This window comes from Alosa alosa, chromosome 2 (genome assembly GCF_017589495.1).
Source record: "Alosa alosa isolate M-15738 ecotype Scorff River chromosome 2, AALO_Geno_1.1, whole genome shotgun sequence".
Lineage (NCBI taxonomy): Eukaryota > Metazoa > Chordata > Actinopteri > Clupeiformes > Clupeidae > Alosa > Alosa alosa.
In genome coordinates this window covers 19,768,117-19,792,948 of record NC_063190.1, presented here as the reverse complement: position 1 = coordinate 19,792,948, position 24,832 = coordinate 19,768,117, and the positions used below count along the sequence as shown (strand labels likewise).

Below are 24,832 nucleotides of genomic sequence, written 5' to 3'. Positions count from 1 at the left end.
TCACTGCCAGCTATCATCAGCCAACTGTCAATGGTAGTCAGGGATGGATTACTGCATGGGCCTACCGGGCCCAAGCCCAGGGGAGACAAGGAGTCAGGGGGCCCAAGCCATTGCATGGAATCATTGCCTCAATAGAACATCATATCAACATATAGGCTATGAATCTGATTGAATTAAAGTATTGGCCATCCCCAAAATGCACAAGAATATAGGAAATCACATCAAATACATTTTTAAAAATGTCCCCCGCAACAATTAGTGGGTGGCCCTTAATACACCTGGACCCAGGGCCCTGAAAGTTCATAATCCATCCATGCTGGTAGTGTCTCTCTTTCTCTTTCTCTCCGTTACACACACACACCTGTCTGTTTGTCTATCTGATCCTTTACCTTTTCTGTTCATCACACTTACATAAGCTACGGAAGGCCTTACAGACTTCAGCTGGTACTATGTAAAAGTCTATTAAGTCTATTAAACTTGATTTAACAGAGATCTCTGCACTTTGTGCTCTGAATGGGTGTAGACAAAAACTGATAGAGCAGGCTAGGCCTACACTCAAGCACACTAATAGGCATGAATTGATTGTATTGATATTGAAGTATCATTTTTTTAGCGGACAATTTCGAGAATTTTAGGCACAATTTCTTGTTAAAGAGATCAATCATCAGCCTAAAAATGTTTTATAATGTTGTATTGTTTATGTGGCCCAAAAACCATATTTGACCTTTTCTGAATTTGACCTTTGATCAAAACCTTCAGAGACATATTTTTTTACTCTTAAGAACCCCTAGAACAAAGATATAATACTTATTACTAATAATAATCCCACAGGCCCCCAAATTAGACACATAGGCCCCCCTACTAAAACAAAACCTCACCATATACAGATGGGAAATGTTATATTTAAGTTTAGTGGTGAAAAATATTTACATCTAATAGGCCTAATTTTCGGGTCCTTGACATGCATTGAATTCGTTTAGTGATCAAGAGAAAAGGGCCCATTACTCTGAATGCCAGACATTAAGTCTGTGTGGCATACTGGCATTAGGCTACAATTAAATTATTGATTTAATTATTTTCATGCCAGTGATCTTGAAGGTGATTTCGCTTTTCGGTATCGTTTAGTTTCTTGATAGATCACCCCCCGCCCCCCATGTACAAAGGTGATGTCACATTGTGTCTTTTCTCCAAAGAACTAGACAAGGGGAGCACATTGTAGACACATCGTAATGGAGCCGTGTATTTGCCTGCAGCAAGCTAAATGGTCGACTGGTATCTGTGTGTAATATGTGTGAGTACAAGCGTAACAATTTTCTCCACATTCAGGTGTGTAGGCCTACAGCCTACCCAATCTTCTCAAAAGGAGGTGGCCTGTGCAGAGCTTGTCTGGAAGGTGGGCGTTCGGACTGCCCCTCACCAGTGACTCAATAATTCCGGTGGGCTAAAGTCTGTGTGTGTGTGTGTGTGTGTGTGTGTGTGTTCGAGTGCGAAAGTGTACGAGTTACAATGTCCTAGTTTTCCTTCGTTAAAATGAAGAAAGATGATATGTTTTATAGTTTTCTTTTATTTAGACAACCCAAATAAAAGGCACATAAAACGTTGCGCATGTTTACATAATTATTTCTGACAAACATACATTTAAAAAAAATGTAGGAATGTTTTACCTTTCTGCTACCCAGAAAGCCTAGTTTTCATATATACAAAATTACCATTGTTAATGTTCTAATACAAAAAGTTTTATAAAAGGTTATCTTGCTTCTTCACTCACTTTTGCTAGTGTAACTACCATATCCTCAGAACTAAACTGTTTGTACAAAGATATACATTCAACTGCCTTCACAGGGGTCCAAGAGTTTCCAATTCAGCATCTTCATTTAAAAATGAGAACACACTCAATTGTAATGTTTAGTTCAATGCATTTCATAGTTGTCAGCAATTTGGCAAAAACGAGGAGGCCATTGTAATGCATCCATTTTAAAAGGACTTAAAAAAAAAAAAAAAAAAAAAAAAAAAAAACTTTTCTTCAGGACATTCTCTCTTTAAAGAAAGACAACAGAAAAAAATAGCACATGCATCTTTTTTTTTTGTTCGTTCAAGACCAAAATTAAACACCTCACATATGAAAACAAGGAGCACTACTACACTTGTATTTAATAGGTCTGAGCAAGACGATGCAAGCGACTTGCATTCCACCAGTCAAAAGATGCTCCTAGAAAAATGACATCAACTGTAGCAGGACAATTCATTGGCAAGTCATTGCACACTTGACTGAACTAATTAGTGTTGTTGCTGTTTATTCCCCCCTCCCATCATAAGTATTCTTCCTGATCAACTCCACCAAATGAGCATGTCTTCCCTCAAGTGTCCTCATGTTGGTCTGCTCCACTCTGCATATTACAGGGAGCCAAACCCACGCGCAGACGTGGGCCGGGCCCGGAGCAGAGCCGCCCCAGATGCAGCAGCCATCTGGGAGGGATTGTAAGAGAATTGATTAAATAATAACACAAATGAATAATACTAATTAGAAGAAGGAACTAAATCCATAAACATGCCTGTGCACCACTAGTGGCTTACACAGTGTACCTAGCATCACATTTTGCAGGGCTCGACACCCACGTAGTGACAAAAGGACACGAGATATCCGTCCCTTGTTTGTTGCAGTGAGTGTTCTGAGCAACGTGTAGTTCGCAACGTCCTGAGTCGAAACATAGGCAGGCCAGGCGAGTGCTTCGACACTCTCGGCAGTGTTCAATGTGACCTCTTATTCCTTACTATTACAGAGATGGGGCACACACACACACACACACGCATGCACGCAAACACGCAAACACACACACACACACACACACACACGGCTGCTACCTTTAAAGACAGAGAGAGAGAGAGCGAGCCATCCCCACACACTAGTATTTGGTTCTGAAGTGAAGTTAGAAGAAAAGAAAAAAAAGAATTTTCAGTCAAAGTAATGACTGCAATCCATAGATATGGACGGCAACACAAGTAATGAGCATTCTTGGATCCCTGGTTGGTGAAGGACTTCTGCTTGTCAGCCCCAACAATTTGGGGGTTGGACATTTACAAAGTAATGCTGAAAAAAAAAAAAAAATCCAGGAACCCAACTGACATGTTACACATGGCCTAATAATAATAATAATAATAATAATAATAATAATAATAATAAAAAAACTAGGTTACTTTCATACTCCCAAAATACCTGAGCAGAATGTCCCACACTTAACAGGGTCCTTGAAAAAATAATGATAAAATAATTAAAAAATGAAAATATAATTAAAAATAAAAATAGAGTATAAAATACTTCTAAGATCTACACTCTGTCACCAACATGATAATAGTTCAAAATAAAATCTGTGAACTAAGGTTGTCACTTGCCAACCACTAGGTGGCGCTGTAAGATCTAGGCTGGATTCCTACCACTCCAAAATTTGATCTTTGATAATACTGCTGCTGTTGTTTTGTCTTTCTTCATTTTATATATTTTAACATGAGATATGCTTTCAGTGCAAAACTCACTCCTCTCTCGCATACTGTAGATCTGAATAGTACATGATTTCAGGGTCCATAATAAGGTAATAATAATAATAAAAGCATTCCAGCTTTGTTTTAAACAAAAGTAAAAGAAAGTGTCCATTCCTAGTGTCCATCCCAAACACTGAACAAAACTTAAAAAAAAAAAAAAAAAAAAAAAAAAAATTATAGACAGTGAACATTTGTTTTGGAGTGAGAACGCATTGCCGTACATAACCAAGAGCACATCATATGCAACACACAGACAGTAAGCAAACTCAGGAAACGATCTGGCCCCTGTCGAATCCACGCCAGATTTGATCGCCGCCTCGATGTCCATCGAGGTAACCGCTGTACCTCAAACCGAAAACAGGCATACCCTCTCCCCTGGAGGGTAAAACTGAGCAAAATCACAATAAAAAATAAAAATAATAATGAAAAAATAACATATCACCCCTTCCCTCACAGTGGAAGCTTTTGTCCCTTTTGAACTCAATTCCTTAAAACGTTAAATACTGATGAGCAGGCAAGTGGCTCATAAGACACAGCCCAGATGACGTGGAAGAAAACTTAGTAAACAAACAAACAAACAAACAAAAACAAACAAAATCGAGAAACAAAAACAAATCAGAGAAAAATCAGCACTTATTGCATTTGTCCTTGTGAAATTTCTCCAAATAGCGTCACTGTGATCAGTTAAGTGTGAGAAGATCGTTCCAACCCTTCTGATCCATGTGTGACTCTGGCTTTGTGCGTCATCAACTCCAACGTTCACATTAATGCTGTGCGCCCCACGCCAAACCAGCACTCCTTCAGAGAGGGAGAGAAAAAAAAAAACACCTAAAGTCTAGCTAATGTTTCAGTTCCAACAAGCACAAAAAACCCAAAAACAATCAAAAAACAAACAAAAATGTGTGTTAATTGTTTTGATGCAAGGTTGCTAAAGGAGGCAGCGGCTAGGACATGGATGGTTCATTCAGGCTGCTCCTTTAGAGTAAACAACTTCTCTCAGTTGTGGAGGAGGGGGAGGTGGGGAGAGGAGATGAGATGAGGAGAGGGAGGCGGAGGAAGAGAAGGAAGAGGAAGAGAAAGAGGAAGAAGAGAAGGGTCAAATGGTGAAGAGGGAAAACAGGGTGTGTGTGTGTGTGTGGTGTGGGTGGGGTGTGTGGGGGGGGGTAAGGGGTTGTAATGGTCGTTATGGTCTCTACCAGGGTGGGGAGGATGGGAGGACTTGCGAGAGGAAAGGCATGCTATCCATGGGCCGCATGGCGATGTTAAGCGGCCCGGCGATGTTCATGGCCATGGGCGTGGTGATGGCCACGGGATGGGCGATGTTCATGTGCGCCGTGGTGGGGATGTTGACCGAGGCGATGTTCACCGGCCCGGTGATGGTCACCGGGTGCTGCAGGCCCATGGGCGAGGTGATGTTGACCGTGTTGGTGCCCAGGCTCATCGCAGTGGCGATGGTGACTGGGTTGGAGGAGCCGGAGCTGCTGTTGGTGCCACTGCCGCCACGACTCATGATGGGGGTGGACGAGGTGACATGGGTGATGGAGGACGAGTTGCAGACATCGTTACTATCTGGAAGACAGAAAGAAAGAGAAAGAAAAAAAGAAGGAGGGAAAGAAAGAAAGAAAGAAAGAAAGAAAAAGAAAGAACATTGTTTGCTTAGACTTGGTGCATGCAAACGTGTCCCCATCCACTGCTTTGCCTGCATGCTAACTGGGAGGAGGTCACCTGTCCAAACAGGTGTGAATGTACAGGTAACCACCTATCCGAGCAGGTGTGAGTTTAGCAGTAGTTTGAATCTAAACCGCAGGGAGATGACTGGATGCTATTAGTGGCTTGATGTGTGTGTGTGTGACTTGAATGAGTTTGCGTCTTATGTGTGTGTGCATGCGTGTTTTGCATTTGAGTGATTTTGTGTCTTGTGTGTGTGCGTGTTGCACTGTTTTTTGTTTTACTTTAATTTAGACCACCATCATCATCATCATCATCATCATCATCATCATCATTCCCCACACTAGGCTACAGTTTTACCTTTTCGTGTGTGAGGGGAGTTCCACTGCCAGGAGCCTATTCAGGAATACAGACACAGAGTGTTATGAGGACTTAGCGGCCACAACCCAGACCCACCGGGTGGGACATGTCCCCCCATAAACCCCCCAGCCGTTAGTGGTGGTGGCGGTGGTACTGGTGTTGGGGTGGATTGGTATGTCTCCAGTGTTGATTTGGGGGGGGGGGGTTTAGTGCTGAGCTGGAGATGCTGGTAGTTTGTCGAACTCAACTAGCTGTAATGCCTCAGCTAAACTCATCAAGAGGGTTAAATCAACAGTTTTATCAGCCCTCCTACTGGGAGTGCAGTATCTATAGCTCTGGGCTTTAGATAGCCTCAATTAATCAGGATTACGGGGCTGGTTAATAGGCTACATGGCGTCTTTTAAAAAAGGAAGACGCACACTCAACATGCGCTGCAGGAAGCAGCACTAAAATAACTGGGTTAAATGACTCAGCAAAAACATGTCCGCACAACTACGAGTACCAAACCAGTCAAACCAAAACAATGCTGGAATACTGCTCTTAAATGTCAGCCATGCCATGGGCCAGTGCAAGGAATATTACCACACTTCAGAGAATTTAGACGTTTTATAACTTCCCAGAGGCGTTTAATTTGGATAATCTTAACTGAAAGCTAATCTGATTTCTGGTTAAATGTGATCAAACCGGAGCCTGTTCTGCTACAATAACAATTGCTTCAACTGCCTATAATCATTAGGCACATTTCTCAGCATTCTTTCACAGCCACTCTGTTTCAATCTGACAGAGTTGAAGAGACCCACGCTGCCGACTACCGTACAATATCTGTGATTCAGTGAAGCAAACAACCTCCGCTTTACTGAAGCCAATTACTAGCCTTTCCGGTTTTCACACCATGGTTCATTTTCTTTAGTATAGAAAACAGCTGAGCTTAAAAAGCTCCGACTTTCCCCTGACAAAAAACCTGAATTTCCATGACCTACTGTACAATGAATGGTGCAATAAACTGACAAAGGGGCGGCTGCGTAATGCTCAAACATCTTTGGCTTTTTTTTAGAGCAGAAGATGAATAAATGGGGATTGAATTAACAAAGTTGGGCTAACTATGACCACTCATGAAAGCAGTAAAACTAATAACCAGATAAAGACCAATTCTGAGTGGAAACATATGTGCATTAATGCATTTTAGCAAGTAAATTATAAACTGCTACAGCAAAATTCCCTGATATACCATTAATTTGCCCCAAATATGATAAAATTCCCTGACTTTCATGTCTGGAATAGACTTTATCAAAATTCCATGATATTCCAGGAATTCTATGACCCATGGGAACCCTGGATATATGGAGGCCATTCTGCACCAGTCAGGCCACATATTGTACACTGCATAGCCTATTATAACAGCGCTCATCACATAACAGCACAGACACCCTGGGGACAGTGTCGGAAATATAGTGATAGAATCAACTGCATCTTGGCTCTTTGCGCTTAAATGTGACACGGCAATCAGCCAAACCATATTTATCTAGATCGAAATTATCTTTAAAATCAACAGTGAATGGCATATTCCAGTATAACTCCATTTGGGTGTCTTTTGCAAAAGGCTACGGGGGGGGAAAAAAGCCTATTTAAAAAACAAAAGTATATATAATATATATATATATATATATATATCTCTATCTTAAAGACACAGGATTTGTCATTAATGAACAAGGACACATTCTTAGACTGTGACTAAGGGCTGAGTCAGGATGCATCACTGGAGAAAGTCTCAGAGAGCACGTTTTACTGAGCATGATTCATTTGCACAGTAAGTTCCAGTTGGCCCATTAGTCATCTTAAAGACGCAGCGCTTTTTATTACGTTTATTAACCCCTTCCAGCAAGCCCAGAAACCCTTTTTAGAAGTCAGTAAAACCAAACTCAAACAAGTAGAACCAAAAGACTGCTATTTGAGGCAGAGCAAATTCACAAATAGTAAACATAACTTAAAACGAGCCAAGCCAAAAGACTGCCATTTGAGTAAAATGCGCCAGGAGAAAAGATAACTTATGGAGTTGAACCAAAAGACTGCCATTTGCGGCTGAGCAAAAACACAAACAAAGAGAAAAAAACATAATTTAAACGATTAAACTAAACCAGTTGAACCCAAAGACTGCCACGGCATGGTCGCGTGCGTTGTTGAGTTAGGGCTGGGCGACTTACCTTTGTTGCAGTTGTTGAAGTTGGTCTGCTGGCCGTGCGTCTTGAGGTGGCTGGTGATGTAGGCGGCGCTCAGCATCTTGCCGCAGATGTTGCAGGTGACCTTGCCCTCGTGCCGGATCATGTGGGAGCGCAGGCGGTCTTTGGTGGCGAAGGCAGAGGTGCAGGCCTGCCAGGGACACCAGAGCCAGAGTGAGCCGGGGGACAAGGGGTCAGGGAAAGGTCAGCCTCGCTCTCCAGTTTCATACACACGCCACACACACAGGCGCGCACACACACACACACACACACAAACACACAAACTAAGCTCCAGCGACACACAGATCGTTAGTGTGAAAGCGGTCAGTCTGGTCATAAAAGCATTAATTGTGCATGGCGACACAGAGAGGTGAGGCACTATGGGGTCATGACCCCTGGCATCCCTCGTTACCTTCTGTGCCACATCAGTCACTCCCTCCGTAGGAGACAACTGCCTGACCGCCACAGCGGCCAATCTCCGAGCAAAATGGTGAATTAGCCAATACGGCAGGCAGAGAGGGACACTAAGATCATGACTGCAGGTCCCCTCATTAACTTCAGTGCAACAGCAGTAACTCATAACTGCAAGCAGTCGGAGCAGTAGTGTCTTCTTTATCTTTGTGCGCACACACACACACAGTCTAACTAATGGGGTCTTTTTAAACACATGCATTACTAGAACAGTCAGGACCTCTTCAAACAGGCCAGAGCGATGAGAAGTGTGACTCTGAAGGCAGCCAGGCATCACTTAAACAGCGTGGAGGATTTACTGTCAAACAGAGGAGGCCTGAGGGCTATGTGCTATGACACCAGATTAACGGGATGTTGAGTTAGACGCCAGAGGTGCCTTCAAAAGTTGGCATACAGAGGCAACCATTTGTGGTGAATGTGTCATCTTTGAACTTAAAGCGAGCAATTTGAAATATTTACACAAAAACATTAAAATTTAAACTGTAAACCAAGCTGGCAAGCAAACAGGCAATCGCTACAAAATGTTCGCTTTGAATTTGAACACCCCTCTGACTTCATGGTACACCACCCTGGCTCACACACTGAGAATCTTTAACCACAACAAACAGCATGGCTAAGCAATGGATGTCATCTCTTACCGTGACTTGGCATTTGAATGGTCGCTCTGAGGAATGGACATGCTTGACATGGCAGCTGAGATGGTCAGGCCTGCAAAATAAAAATAAAAATTAAATCAAAGATGTTATCGAGTGATAAAAGAAATGATAAAGACGTCTTGAGGTCTAATTAACTGTTAACAGTGCTACATACTGTAAGTGATTAAAACTGAATTTGATTTGAACATTTTAACTGGTGAAAAACAAGCTCAAATCAAACTCAAGTAAAACACCATAAAAAAAATGGCGGTCATATTCATGAGCACATACAGGTCAGACGTGTGTCATTCACAAATATCAGATCTCTAAATGACTCAACTGACCAATCACAACAGAGTAAACCAAAAAGCTGAGTAATAACGATGACCCTCAGATCTGTTTATTCAAGGGAGTTTCCACAACAGGTTCCTGAATCACATCATAGCCTAACTGCCAGTTGCCCCGTCCTGTTGAACAGGGTTACTCCTGCTTTCAGGAAAAACACACACACACACAGGCTATGTGCTATGACACCAGATTAACGGGATGTTGAGTTAGGCGTAGAGTGCCTTCAAAAGTTGGCATACAGAGGCAACCATTTGTGGTGAATGTGTTATCTTTGAACTTAAAGCGAGCAATTTGAAATATTTACACAAAAACATTAAAATTTAAACTGTAAACCAAGCTGGCAAACAAACGGGCAATAAGCTACAAAATGTTAAACTTTGAATTTGAACACCCCTCTGACTTCATGGTACACCACCCTGGCTCACACACTGAGAATCTTTAACCACAACAAACAGCATGGCTAAGCAATGGCTGTCATCTCTTACCGTGACTTGGCATTTGAATGGTCGCTCTGAGGAATGGACATGCTTGACATGGCAGCTGAGATGGTCAGGCCTGCAAAATAAAAATAAAAATTAAATCAAAGATGTTATCGAGTGATAAAATAAATGATAGACGTCTTGAGGTCTAATTAACTGTTAACAGTGCTACATACTGTAAGTGATTAAAACTGAATTTGATTTGAACATTTTAACTGGTGAAAAACAAGCTCAAATCAAACTCAAGTAAAACACCATAAAAAAAATGGCAGTCATATTCATGAGCACATACAGGTCAGACGTGTGTCATTCACAAATATCAGATCTCTAAATGACTCAACTGACCAATCACAACAGAGTAAACCAAAAAGCTGAGTAATAACGATGACCCTCAGATCTGTTTATTCAAGGGAGTTTCCACGACAGGTTCCTGAATCACATCATAGCCTAACTGCCAGTTGCCCCGTCCTGTTGAACAGGGTTACTCCTGCTTTCAGGAAAAACACACACACACACACACAAGCAGCACACAGTGCCAGCTGGTCCATGAAGCGGCAGTTTCACACAGGCAGCGGTGGAGCTGGTGAGGGGCAGAGTCGACTCTAATCTCTTCACGCGTGCTGTGAACCGGAATGGCTGCTCCTCTCTCCCCTCTCTTGTTGTTAACCGAAGAGGACAGCGGCTTCCAGACACACACACGCGCACACACACACACACACACACAGCCGGTAGCCACAGCTCGCTACCACTGACCCCCGTGTCCTGCTCCTCTACTAGCAGACACTATATTTCACCGTGTTACATTTCAAAACGCCACCACAAACAATCATTTTTTAGTGAGTCATCTTTCAAACTCCACCGGCACAACAAAAATAAACAAACACTCTTAGTCTACTGCAAGACACCACTCTTCACCATTACCATTCAAACGCCTCAACATAAAAAAATAAATAAAAAAAATAATAAAAAATCACAACTGCATTGCCAGTAACTTCAGTGTGTTTCCATTCAAACTACACCATAAACGTGTACGACTTTGGGCTCTTCTACATCACGTATGAAAAACTATCGGTCAGCTTTGGTGTGCTTGGAGGGTGGGGCGGGGCGGGGGGCTAGGAATCGGTGCGGTGGGGAGCAGGGTCACGTTTCACGAGCAAAAATCCTCCTTTTCAACTCGTCTTCATCTACTTCCATTGCTCACTCGGAAATTAATCCGCAGATTATTAGTCACGCAGTGCCTGGGTTGGTAACAGGAGAGAGAAAGAGAGAAAGAAAGAGAGAGAGAGGGAGAGAGAGAGAGCGAGAGAGGGGGAGAGGGATAGAGAGACTGACGCATGTACTGCTGTTCCTGCTACCTCTTACTGGAAAGGGGTTAGCACTTGAGCAGAGTCACCGCTTAAAAACGACAGCGCGCACACACACACAGGCTGCTGGATGAGTGAGAGGAAATCCCGACCCACTGGATCAGTGGGTCCTTTCACTCTCTTCCCCTGGGAGGCGGAAGCCGTGACGGGCTCGGTGGAACCACAGCATGATGTTAAAAAAGAACAGAGCAAGAGAGAGAAAGAGCGACAGAGAGAGAGAGCGACAGAGAGAGAGAGAGAGCACAGACAGAGAGAGAGAGAGAAATCAAAGCAGTCTGAGTCCCCCCTCCCCCCTTCCCTCTCTCTTTCAGAAGGAAGCCATCTAGGAAGCCAGAAGAGATTTCTGTGCTCCGCAGGCAACAAAAGCAGTGAGTCAGAAAGTATTGAGCCCCTCCATAAATCAGGCCGCAGCGACGGCCAATGGGAGCCTCAGCCGGACAGACGATGTTAACATCATATGGACGAGCAGATGGCCTTCCAGGCTCCTCACCACATATATCTGACCGTCATACCCTACATTCTGCAGCACCACAGCCGGACACTGAGTGGTCAGACTTAATTCCCTAATCCCTAAAGTTATTGTGCTGCAGATGAAAACAAATGCAACTACATATGGAGCCTAGGTTAACGGCAGCATTTTCCAATGTGACAATGACAACACAGATTTAATTCTAAAGATCTATTCTATTCGGCAAATAAATATACTGAAGGAATTTTAGCAGTCCCATTCAGAGATGTGTTCCGCACAGCTGCATAAACACTTCCCTGCAAAGTAACTGGTGAAAACCAATTACAATTGCAATTACATTAATTACAGCCTGGCCACGCCCACCTAGAGCTCCTTTCAGGGAGATAAACACCAGAAATCAGACGTTCAATCGGTCTGCAGAAGACTGGGGCCAATCAGTGACAAAAGTAGGTGACCCTATAGTTTCGAAATAGAAAGTGGCTGTTAATGGGTTTTTCCCATCAGTTTTCAATGTTTTACTGAGTGAGACCAAGATGAACTAGGACACAGATTGCGTTTGGCGGTTCCATAATAAGGATGGCGTTTAGGCAGCCTTAAAATATCCCCAAACAGATTCATCCGATCAGCTGCACATTACAATGGAGCTATGAAACTAGCAGACATACGGCTTACTGGTTGGTGTGGTTCTAGCCAACACCACGGAAGAAGAGAGGAATATTTCTACCATCATTATACCAACAGCCAGCTGGAAGATATTTGACAGAACAGAAGCAACACAGATGGTACATAATGATCAGAATTACGGCAGTAAAAAGGTGGCACATCTGTGTGGAAAGCTATGAAGAGCAAACTGGCATTTGAAATGCTGAGCTACAACCTCTGTGTTATGGGAATGTGTCTGCATCATAATCATCTGGTGTTAAGTTTCACCTGTATGTTCAGTGTTTCCTCTAGAACATTTTGTGCATGTTGTAGAAACAACCCACAACACAGCCTTTATTTGGTGCAAATCAAATTTGGTTTCTTTGGTTATAGTCCGCTTTTCACATTACTAGGCCATCACCGCAAGTGCATACAAAATGTTTATGGCCAAGTTTTGTGCCGTCCCTACATTTGCAAAATTGCTTACCTTCGTTACTACAAGACGTTGTTTTTTCCCCTGCATCGAATCGCAACCGAGTGCACATCTAATAACGGTGGAGTCTCCGCGCAGAGACATCCACTCTCCACGTTTCATTTTCGCTGTTGTTGAGAGCTAATAGGCTACGATATGGGGAAATCCTTTGAATAAACAGCTACAGAAATGAATATGTTTTCCTTAGCCAGTGCTACACCCTACCACCAAGTTGTGTGAAAATTGTAGTTTTTGCGATGTTGACAAACAGCACATGGAAGCTCTTAATAGCGCATGCTACTAACGTCTTTAAAAACAATATATTTATGGAATAAAACTAGACTTGCTGTTTATTGTTAAACTGCAAATGTCTGCAGCCAGCGGAGCGCATTTAACTATGCGTCCGGAAAATAATGTGAGATGCGCATTTAGGAGAGTTTCAATTGCACGGGAGGGAAGGGGAGGGGTGGAGGGGTAGCGAGCTAGCTCTCCGTTTTGTTTGAACGTCAACAGAAGTGACGTTACCCAACATCGCTTAGAACACCTTTAAGGCAGTAGTGAATGCAAGATCGCAGAGGTCAAAGGTCGTTCTGCTCACCTGGAGAAGCCCTTCCCGCACACGGAGCAGATGTAGGGCTTGTGCACGCCGCCGTCGTGCGAGCGCACGTGGTAGGTCATGCGGTCCTTGCGCTTGAAGCGCTGGTGGCAGATGGGGCACTCGAAGGGCTTCTCGTCCGAGTGCGACAGCTTGTGGCGGTTGAGGTGGTAGACGTCGCGGAAGGCCTTGCCGCACATCTCGCAGCCGTGGTTCTTCTTCACCGGCTTCGGCGGCTTCTTGGGCTGCTGGGGCTGCTGCTGCTGCTGCATGGTGCCCATGGAGACCGAGGACATGACGCTGGAGCCTGTAGAGGCTGAGGTGGTCGCCGTGGTGAGGATGCCGGCGATGGTGGAGATGTAGGAGGGGTTCCCGCCGGAGTTCTCCCGCTGCATGGAGGAGATGAGCGGCACCATGGTGGGCGCCGACTGCGGCGCCTTCTTGGGCCGCGACACCATCTTGATGCCCGTGTGGCACGACTCGTGCCGGCGCAGGTGGTAGCTGTCGCGGAACGCCTTGTTGCAGTAGCTGCACACAAACGGCGTCTTGGTCTTGTGCTCCTTCTTCACCACGGCCATGGGGCCTCCTCCGCTGCCTCCTCCTCCACCACCTCCGCCGCCTCCACCCTGGCCCGTGGCCTGGCTCACCGGCGGCTTCTGGTCCAGTGGGATGGGCATCACCGGCTTCTGGTCCACGGGCTCGGCGTTGGAGTTGAGCAGAGGCAGCAGGCTGTTCTGGGCCACCTGGTGCTGGTGATGAAGGGCTTCATTGGCCTGCTGCAGAGAGGGACACACACACACACGTCAGTATGGCAGCACAATACTGCAGACTACAATACAGCCATCAACACACTGAGCTAACTAGGCCAGCAGAAGCCTAAACCAGTTTTTAACCACGGTACATTTTTTTACCCTGAAAAAATCCGATGGCACGCCAACATCCCAAATGTTACAAAAATGAAACGTACCATAGTCTAAAATTTCTTATAATATTCAAGACTCCAACAAACACAGGTCCCTTACAAGCGCCTTTATGCAAAACCCTTTCAGTAAAATAAACGCATGGAGAATTATATGTATTTTTGTGAGTATAAAACAAAAGAACAATGGGCTAATATGCTTACAGTTGTCCTATTTAATGCCCATGACAAAAACGAAGACACCGGTTTTGAAAAGGTAGCCCTGTTTTTCAGCTATTAAAAAGGATGGTACTTTGTCTGAGGATCGAATCATCCACTGTTTCACAAGGAGAGCAAAACATGTGAACTTTGCACCATGGAGAGGTTAACATTACCCAGCCTGCATGTAATTGTGTCCAATCACGGATAATGGAATTGTTGTCGATAGCATACTATCAGCAGCACAGCCACACACTCAATGAGACCAGTACAATATAAACAATTATTTTATAGAAGATTATCTTTTTGGACCAATAAAGTGAAATCAGATCATTTTCCACCGCACACCTGACGATCTCTCACAGCACACTAGTGTGCCTAGCCACAGTGATTGAAAAACAAGGGCCTAAACCGTAGTGTTGTCTGTTGTGGTCTGACCATGACATGGGATAGGCTACATTGTTAAAAAAACATGTTTTGAGCCAAGTTAGATCCAAAGTTTTGCTTTAAATGCAGAGGGCTCAAGAGTGCTTCTGCTGCAGTCTGTGCCAAGACCATTTGAGGGGTTCGGACCAGACTGCTTTGATTCCCTGAAAACACACTTTAACATTGATTTCCAGCCAGGTAGAGCCAGTTCTCAGAGCTGTTGCTGCTGCCAGTTGGTGTCAGTCACTGGCTTAACAGCAGCGTTAGTAGCCTGCTCCCTCTTCTCGTCCTCCTCCTTCACTCACCCTCTCTCCCCCTCCCCCTCCTCCCCTCCACCCCTCTCTCTCTCCCCCTCTCTCTCCCTCTCTCCCTGGAAGGAAGTCAGGAGCTTGGTCAGCATGGCTGGAGTCGGAGTCGAGTCGGGGAAAGTGCTTACTAATGGCTACCACCGTGTCCAGGGCGATGGAAAGGCCGGCTGGGCGCCTCCTCGGCTTTCTGAGAACGCGGCAGAGATCCGGGGAAGCCAGGTTCCCTGAGGTGTTACTTAAGCCACTCACTAACATCATTCCTCCGCCAAGGGTTTATACAACGCAGCTCTTTTGGGGGAGCTTGGCCTACATCTTTACACCTCAAACACACACGCATTGAATGTTCTCTCAAACTGACTGTCTTTTAAACTTGCTCTCTTTCTGTGGTGGTTTAATGGGGACAGGAACAGCCTTGAAGTCAAACCATTTGCAGGTGACTAGTACTGGCGCACACACAAACGTAAGCACGCCTGCATACACACACACACACACACGCTTTTGGCTCTGAGTGGACAGAACTGCGTGTTCCACTGAGTGTGCTGTGTTTTGCAAGCACTGAACACCAATGACCATGTCGGTGTGTGTGTGGGTGTGTGTGTGTTCCCAGGGCCAAAAAGAACCGGCGACGAAGCTATTATGAGAGAGAGAGAGAGAGAGAGAGAGAGAGAGCTACAATGGCCCGAGAAAAAGACCTGGGCCCTGGGTGAGTGTGTGTGTGTGTACTTAACCAGAGCTTTACACTCATCATCTGAGCAGTGGATGACAGAGCAGAGAACCGGCGACAAGCGCGAGAGAGAGCGAGAGAGAGAGAGAGAGAGAGAGAGCGAGAGAGCGAGAGAGCGAGAGAGCGAGAGAGCGAGAGAGCGAGAGAGAGAGAGAGAGAGAGAGAGAGAGAGAGAGAGAGAGAGAGAGAGAGAGAGAGAGAGCTAGAGAGCGAGAGGAGCGAGAGAGCGAGAGAGGCAGAGAGAGAGAGAGAGAGAGAGAGAGAGAGAGAGAGAGAGAGAGAGCTACAGACAGGTAAAGTTAGGAGGCAAAAGGAGGAGTGAGTGTGTGCAGAAGAAGAGGAAGAGACAAAGAGAAAGTGAGGGCATGCAAGAGCCGAGAGAAAGTCAGAGGAAGTGAAGAGAGAGAGAGAGAGAGTTTCAGGGTGAGTGTGTGTGTGTGCACGAGCACTTCACCAAAGCCAGCGTGTCGGCGGCTTGTCAGAAATAGCCAGTGAGTCATGTGGAGTGCATGTGTGGCGTGTCGCGTCTCCGTGCTCCGCTTGGCTCGGCAGCAGAGCGCAGCGTGGCAGGACGCTGCGCTGCACTGGGAGTTCAGGCTGAAAGATGACCAGCGGGGCTCCGTCACCACTTCCGCCTAGCCTGCCCTCGCTGCGCCGGCCGATGACTAATGACGGGCAGGGGGCTCTCACATCACATCAGGAAATTTACCAGGACAGAGAGAGATGAGAGGAAGAGAGAGAGAGAGAGAGAGAATGAGAGAGAGAGAGAGAGAGAGAGAGAGAGAGAGAGAGAGAGAGAGAGAGAGAGAGAGAGAGAGAGAGAGAGAGAGAGAGAGAGAGAGAGAATGAGAGAGAGAATGAGAGATTCCTTCACCACAGAAAGTGTCACTTTAAATTATGGGACTGCTGGAAAAGAACTCACTGTAACTTGTGCCACATTTGGAAAAGGATTCCCTTTAACTTATGAGACTACAGGAAAATAATTCCCTTTAACTTATGAGACTACTGGAAAAGGAAAGGTTATACAACTAGTTTCAGAAGTGTAATGCCATAGAGTGGCCCAGTAGTTAAACACGGCCTGGCCCCAGCTTGAAATATCAGCGCAGAAAGTCGATGTGCATTAGTGGTCATATGTCTCCTAAGCGTCCAGAGCCAAGCGAATAGGCCTCCTCCAGGTAGGTGTTCCACGGGCCCAAAAATAGACTGGACTATTCTCATTACCAAATGCTGAACTGCAGCCCAATCCAGTGCCTCTAAAATCGGTCCTCGTGTGTAAACCTAGCCATGCTGCCCGGCTCTCCGAAGTTGTCAGCTGACTGCAAAAGTAGCCGACTCATATGAAGCACAGGAAGGAATCCGAGGGGCAAGCTAGTCCAGCAGAGGGGCCGAGGACCAGGAAAGGCCAAAACACAAGACGCTTCACCAGAGACTTTCTAATGAGGAGACACAGCACTCACAGAATCCACCATAGAAACGCATGGGGTTAGTTTGTAACGCCAATATGGCAGTAGGCTCTGCACATATCCTGCTCCTTCTTGTATGCCTCCCCATTCACTTGAATACGAAAATAGCTGCTGATAACTGCCCAAATTGTCGTTGCAAGATGGCCGCCGAGTGGGGGGACTTTCCTAAAAGGACTTTGGCTCTACCTGCCACTGAAGACAAGACACAGCCAAAACAAAAGACTGTCTACCAGACACTGAAGCCAGACTTGGTGATCTAGGCCCAAGACCAGCAAATACAGAGAGGTGTATTTGACATGAACTGAACTCTAACAGTGATTTAGACCAAATACCAGACAAATATGGTTCTGCAACTGAATCAAATCCCTGAAACGGCAAAATACAGATAGAACCAAACTCTGACCACCAGGACCAACTACAGTTTCTGAAAAGGACAAGGCAAACTAATCATAAAGCAAAATGTGGCCAGAAGTGATCAAGTGTAACGCCATCTAAATCCGTAATGGAAAGCATGGAATCAATTGGTCTCGGCGGCACCAACTGTGATTAAGACCAAACACCTGCTCCCTGGCAACAGGGCTTCAGACCGCCTCATGGGCCAGTGATGCCCAGTTTAGGCGGAGGACAGGGGGTGAGAGTCCACACTCCGCACCATTCTAAAGCCCCCTGCACATCAGCATCGACACGTTAGTTTCAGCTTACACGTTAGTTAACTTCAATTCCATTGTTTTCAATAAAACACTACACCACTGCTGCCTTGTAGATTATGATTCAGTTCTATTTTTGTCAGAGCAGCTCAATAAAATCCATTGCTGACTGAAGTCTTGTCATTTGGGCGCGCTGCTGGTGTGCGCGTGGGCAAGGGCAAGTGTCGGCGCTCTCATGTCAGTGCAGAGAGCCCCAGAGCTAGTGTTTTGATGAGGAGTCTACAAGACGAACGCAAACTCTGCTCTTCCATAAGGCCATCATAAACAAACAAACAAACAAAACCATCATTCCAGGCACCCACGCATGTCTCACAAGAACACCGGAGTACAGCGGCTGAAAGTCAGGCGTAAAACACCAATAAAAGGGCAGCACTTAGTTGAGTTGAGGGGAAAAGCGTCCGATCAAGCTGGTGATGGGAGGTTACAGACTGAGCATTTCTCCAACTGAAGTGGTTTCCGACTGAGACACAGCACAGCTCTGACGTGAACGGCGACCAGCCACCTCCACTGTCTGACATTAAAAATAATCAGACACAGACACACACACACACACACACGCAGCGCTCTGAAAACGCTCCTTCCTGTCCGATTGCTGGACAGACTAAACAGTGACCTAGATATGGCACAGGGGCTCTCTGCTGGAATTCAAGCACAAGTTTGTGTTTTTAGGAACAGGATGCTGCTCTGCCACTGAAAAACCCAAACCAAAAACAAAAATCTCTCTCTCTGTGTACATGTGTAGCCCTGGCTTGAGGTGGTCCACTAGGCCTAGCTTACTTCTACATCCCACTACTCCAACACCCACAGGCAAAACACTAGAACAGGTGTTATAAACAAGCCCGCAAGCTTTACTGGCTGTTTGGGTACAAGCTCAGTAAACGCCCAAGAGCAGGTCTTGTCTATACAACACCACAAAGGCGTACACTCCTCCGCTCTATGACAACGTGCCAATAAGGCAGCACAAAGGCACATCTGGCAAGGCCTCGGCCCTCAAGTGCACAATGAAGGCAAGCAAACAAGCCGGCTCAGAGATGCCATTGTGGTTCAATGGAGCATCCTAAATATGTGAGGGGGGCCCCCATACATCGTACAAACATGGGGAACACTTACCTCCAGATTACAAGACCCCAACAAGAAACTCTTCTCAGCACCACCCATATATCTATACAGAATATGGAATCAGTTGAAATTCAAACCAAGTTTATAACTGGGCTGATATATAAATATATTTTTTTTACTAATTAGCATGTTATAAATATTCAGTAAATATATCTGAAATGCTAAGTGGTAATGAAACTGAATTTCACTACAGGAAAAACTGCTTGTGCAAAAATTCTTCCTCAAAACTAAATTTATCAGCTGGCCTAGCCGTTACCTAAATCCTGTTTTTTTTTATGGTAGTCCATAATTTACTGGTCTTGGGAAAGTAGGTCTGGAACATGAGAGAAATATTGCTGAGAAGAGAATTCTTCGTGCCACGTCACGGTGTGAGACCGCAGGAAAAAGAGGACACCACAATTAAGACGACAACACACTCTTCCGTAATCAGCAAAAGGCCGAGGTTAAATACCTGACCCTTCTCTTTTTCGGGTTCACCCGTCCGTCCCAAGCTGGGGGGGGGGGAAGGGACGCGGAGAAGAGAGAGAAAAAAATTAAAAGAGACAGAAAGAAAAAAGGGAGGGAGAGAGAGAGAGAAAGACAAATGGATTGCGCATTCTCCTCCTTATTCCATCGGTTCCATTGTTGCAGACAGAGAGCCGGGCAGTGATGCACTCTGGGCTCCTGGGGCTTTGTGTCCGAGTCCGCACTGATTTGGCTCCTCTATTCATGAACACAGACTCAGCATGAGAGAGAGAAATAGAGAGGAGGAGGTAGAGAGAGGAGAGAGAGAGAGAGAGAGAGAGGGAGACAGAGGAAAGAGAAAACAGAGAGGGAGAGAGAGAGAAAGGGAGGGAAAGAGAGAGACAGAGAAGAAAAGAGGGAGGAGAGAGAAAAGGAGACGTTCTTGCCCTATCTCTCTCACACACACACACACTCTGTGACGTGACACACACACACACACACACACACGGGATCTCCCCTGGTAGGTTGGCTGCCGGCTACCCCTCCTTTTGTCTGCCCACCTGCACCGTCAGGCAGTCCCCTCATGATCACAGGCGTCTTCATCATCTCCCAGTCTGCCTGTCTGAGTCTCTCTCTCTCTCGCTTTCTCACACACACACACATCTGTATTCCTTCATATGAGTGTCTGTATTCCTTCATATGAGTGTCTTTGTAGGCTATATATATATATATATATATATATATATATATATATATATATATATATATATATATATATATATATATATGAGTGTGAGTGTCCATCTGTATCTTTATGTCTATATATATATATTTATCTGTGTCTGTGTGTGTGTGTGTGTGTGTGTGTGTGTGTGTGTGTGTGCGCGCGCGCATGTATCTGTGTATCTATCTGTGTGTGTGCATGTATCTGTGTGTGTGTGTGTGTGTGTGTGTGTGTATATATAGCGCAGAGGCCTGTCTGGCGGTCCCCCAGACAGCAGCGAGGAGCGGTGACTGCAGCCTGCTGCGCCTTCACGCCGCTCTGACAGTTTTGATCCAAATGCGCGCTGGCGGCTGAGGTCACTGCAACGTAAATAACATCCAAACCGAGGGAAGCTCTCAAAAGACAGCCACCTCCTTGACAATGGGGGAGTGCAGAGCAGACAGGCCGGAGAACACGGCTGGGCTGGCCTGATCTGGTGTGGACGCTACCGCGGCGCCGCCGAAAAATTGTAATCCCCCCCCCCCACAGCCCCTTGTCTTCTTAGAAAGAATCTTCTTTTTTATTAAAAATTTGAATATGAAAGCAGCTTAGCGAGAACAGAGAGTAGCAGATTCTGAGGAAGACAAACACACAACAGACAAAAACCCTTTAGCAGCCAGAGAGTCTCTTCTCTCGTCTCATCTCATCTCACCTTGTCTCAACTGGCACAAAGACGACTCAGGAGCTAGTCTGCCTACCTGTGGGATATCGGAAGCATTTACAGTTTTGGTGGTTCCTCTGTACATCAACAATGTTGACCAATAGGATGGACATAGCACATAGGGAACAGGAAAAAGGGCCACTGCTGAGATCCTAAGTTTATCATTTTAAACACTTTCCATCTCTCTACTCACTTTCGCCTGCTCGTAGTGGAGCAAAACCCTTTGAAAGTCACATGCCAACAGTCAGTCTGAACCCAGTGTCTGGCAGTTAACGGAATTATGCACCACAAAAAGCATTAAGAGATTCCATTCTATGCACTGGGCCTCCAAGACACGTCGTGGCTCTTGCTTGGATATTTACTGAGCAGGTTTGGCTCGGGCCACCACACACAAACACACACACACAAGGTTTGGGTCGACCACTGCGTCTGGTCTGGTGTGTGTGGTCAGTACTGAGGTTCTGATAGCTAACATAGACACATCCTCCTTGCCGTTGCTGGAAATGAAATTAGGCTTGGCTACCGCACGGTTCGCATTCGGCACAGAGCGACTCATGCAGCATAAGGTCACTTTAGCCATCCAGATGCCCATTACCATCCCTCTCTCGCCGCCAGAGTCCTCCAGATCAATAGCCGACTCACCGGCTGACTCTCTCCCTCTTTTTATCCCTCTTTTCCAACCTGGCCCGGAAGGCCGTGAGTCATACGTATGTGTGTGTTCAGTGCCTCTGCTGGGAACAGGACTGGTGCAAACACTGAGGCCGTTCTCCATGCTTCAGTCCCAGCCACAACACTAAAGGGATTACACGTAGTTCAACTCTCTCTCTCTCTCTCTCTCCCTCTCACACACACACACACACACTAACAAAGGCCGCTCGCTTGCTCGCACACCAGTGCTCACATGAAAGGGACACCATCTCCCCCCTCCAAAAAACAGAGTGCCATTGGCCACCAAGTCGCGTCGCATTGCAGCCTTAGTGTTTCTACTGGCCCAGACTGGGCGAGAACACGCAAGACATGCATAACTGACCGGCTCCTTTAGCAAAGGCAGCAACTAATCAAATCATTTGAACACGTAGCGTCTGAGGGGAGAGACACGTCTGTATTTCTGCGGGAAGCTACTTCCCCATTAGCCAGCGGTGCAGTTGGATTCCTGCTGCTGAGAGCCAGCGCCAGAGACAAGAGGGGAAGCAAGAGGAGGCGATCTCAGAGACGCCGGGCACGACACACCAGCTGTCCCTCCGCAGGTGGGAGGATGCGGCATGGGACACAAGAAAATGCAACAAAAACGCACAGCAAGGCCATTTCACACTCCATACCTCTTCACGCCATACCTGCATCCGAGAAAAAAAGAACCACCACCCACACCACCTGCCCCCAGCAAGGCCAGCGCCTGGCTCCTCAAAACCAGAAGATCAGACACATTTAAGAAAGCATTGCCTCTTGGGAGACAGGTTAACACAAGTAATGTGACATTTCCAAGTCTAGCCAGGCCTGTGTGTGTATGGCACTATAACATCTGCTAACTAGTTAAGTGTGTGCTATGGCTGAAGCCAAGCGCTCGAACCAATTAGCTGGAAACAGCTGCACTCCTCTGTGCACTGGGGGATACAGTAGCTCTACCTGTCACAATTATGGCAAAAACTTCAAAGCAAAAAAAAAGATGTGGGCGAAAGAAGCACTCGCCTAAGGACAAGTATTTCAGGCACCTCCACAATCTAAAGTTGTGTTAAAGCAGGCAGGCACACACTGCATAAATACAGAAACAGACAGGGAGCATTTTTTAATGTTAGTACATAATGCGACTTAAAAGGGATCTGTGATCAAACTGGTCCAATTTCACTTCAACTGACAAGCTGTAAGATCAATGCACACAGTTATATACACCCATGTCTGTTCATATCTCATTTCCACAGTTAGAAGGATCAGGTGATCCAGACATTCTGGCAAAACTGACATTAAAAACCCAGCAAAACATGAAAAAAAAGTTGATGTGGGAGCAATGCGTCAGACACACTTTACAAGCAGTTTTGGGAATGTAATGATCCTCACTATGTCATGTGCTAAAAATCATGAGACTACAGTTTCAATCAACAATTAAAGTCATTCGACTTTACGCATCCAAGATAACTAGATAGGTGAAAGGCAGTGCTTAATACAGCTTTACACAGAGCGCAAGCCTATTATAATGAGATTCAAACACGCAACTGTGCCCAAACAGCAATGCTTTAAGCGAGTGCCAAACTAACATTGCAGTAATGACAGTCTGCGCGTGCATTTAGCTTCAACTATCTGCGCTGCACGAAACCAATACCCGGTGGCGTATATTTAGAAAGGCAGCTATTTACCAACATGCATATATCCCAATGTAGTCATGTCTGATGCCGTGAGCTCTCTCTGACTCATCTCTGGCAGATGGCCTGGATGGTAATGTTAAGAGTGAAACGTTTCGCTATGACGCCAAGGAAAATAACCAAGAAATACCATGCTGTTTGAAACAAACGGCACGACTCATAAAAATGTTATTTATAACAACTTGTCGGCAAATCTGATGTTTAAGTGAGTGGCTTTTGTACAAGAAGAAGACGGGCATCTAAATCTAAAAACAGACGATGAAAAACGCGGTATAGACTAATTATAACCATTTGTAACACACCAAGCAGCATAGTATGTTAACGTGAACAGAGTTCGAAAAGACCGTGGAACGACTGAAATTAAAACTTGCTTGCCCGCAGAGATATCGCTCGAGATGCGACTTGCGCTGAAAGCAAGCCAAAATATTTACAGTTTCGTGGATAAAACCCCCACAACTGTCAACATTACACAGCACAATGATTCAAAGTCGGTGGCGAGTGTAAGCTAATTTGTAGGCTGGTAGCATTAGCTAAGCACTGATGTAAGTTAAGTTATGCGCAATGTAGCCAGCTAGATGGCTAGCACGCCAGCTAGTCCTAAGTTATAACACTCACGATAGTCCTCGTGCATAATCGACGGAAACAGACCTGATCAAATCCCTTTTTAAGTCACAGATGCATCGCAATTCAATCACTACTAGACAATGACACAATCAGCAGACCCGGGTGGTCTGAAAAAAACTGTCGCCAACAGAATCGTTCTTTTTACACGCATAGCTCGAATTCCTTCTCCAAACCCGCGGTTAAATTGCTATTTGAATCACTAAAAGGACAGGGAAAAGTAATCAGTGTTCACTTATTTGAAAATCAGACCTTACGGGGCACCGATTTGAAAAGAGTTCCCCTCACTTTGTGCTACTTCGAACCATGTCTAGAAGTAAAAGTGAAAATAAGAAGGGAATTCATTCCTTCATATCAAATAAAACTGATCAACGGTTAACGTTAACGTTCCCACCAAAGAAAACAACAAGACTGGCTTGCGGTGGCGTTAGCGGAGACGACGGATGATCCCTCTGTTCGCGAGCTTTGATCAAGCTTGAAATAAAACAAAGCTCGGTGTTCAAGTCGTACAAGTTAATCATTCTATGTATAGGGTTGGTGGGATATATTCTGTTTTTCAACAACTAACCGTTTTCAGACGGGAAAACTGATTTTTCCAGGCGTCATGCTCTTCCTCACAGCTGGAAGCCTAGGATTGATGTACCATTGTTTTGCCAGAATTGCTTTAGCTAGCTACTTAAAATATAGTTTAATAAAAACAACATCACAAACAAAGTGTCTTAACTACTAGTAAGTATTTGTAACATATCGCGATATCAAATCCCAGACGCAAATCTTACCTGAAATAAAAATGTGCTCCAGCTCGGTTCCATTGCAACACTTAAGAAAAAAATCTGCAGGAAACCTACAAGAAATCTACAACAAAGCAG

The 24,832-nt window shown here is 45.3% G+C and overlaps 1 protein-coding gene across 2 annotated transcripts; it reads right to left on the bottom strand.

The window, feature by feature from the left end:
* Positions 1-1,546: 1,546 nt before the first annotated feature.
* LOC125291192 (vascular endothelial zinc finger 1-like) lies at positions 1,547-24,808 on the bottom strand. Of its 2 annotated transcripts, XM_048237799.1 has the most exons (7): positions 24,743-24,808; positions 13,260-14,032; positions 9,721-9,790; positions 7,767-7,932; positions 5,566-5,601; positions 4,734-5,106; positions 1,547-4,335 (listed from the first exon to the last, which is right to left on the bottom strand). In XM_048237799.1, the coding sequence occupies exons 1-7, from the start codon at positions 24,773-24,775 to the stop codon at positions 4,302-4,304; spliced, it is 1,485 nt and encodes a 494-aa protein (XP_048093756.1). In that variant the 5' UTR covers positions 24,776-24,808; the 3' UTR covers positions 1,547-4,301. The 2 variants fall into 2 exon arrangements, with proteins under 2 accessions (XP_048093756.1, XP_048093757.1); XM_048237800.1 differs by lacking the exon at positions 5,566-5,601.
* Between the last annotated feature and the right edge of the window lie 24 nt (positions 24,809-24,832).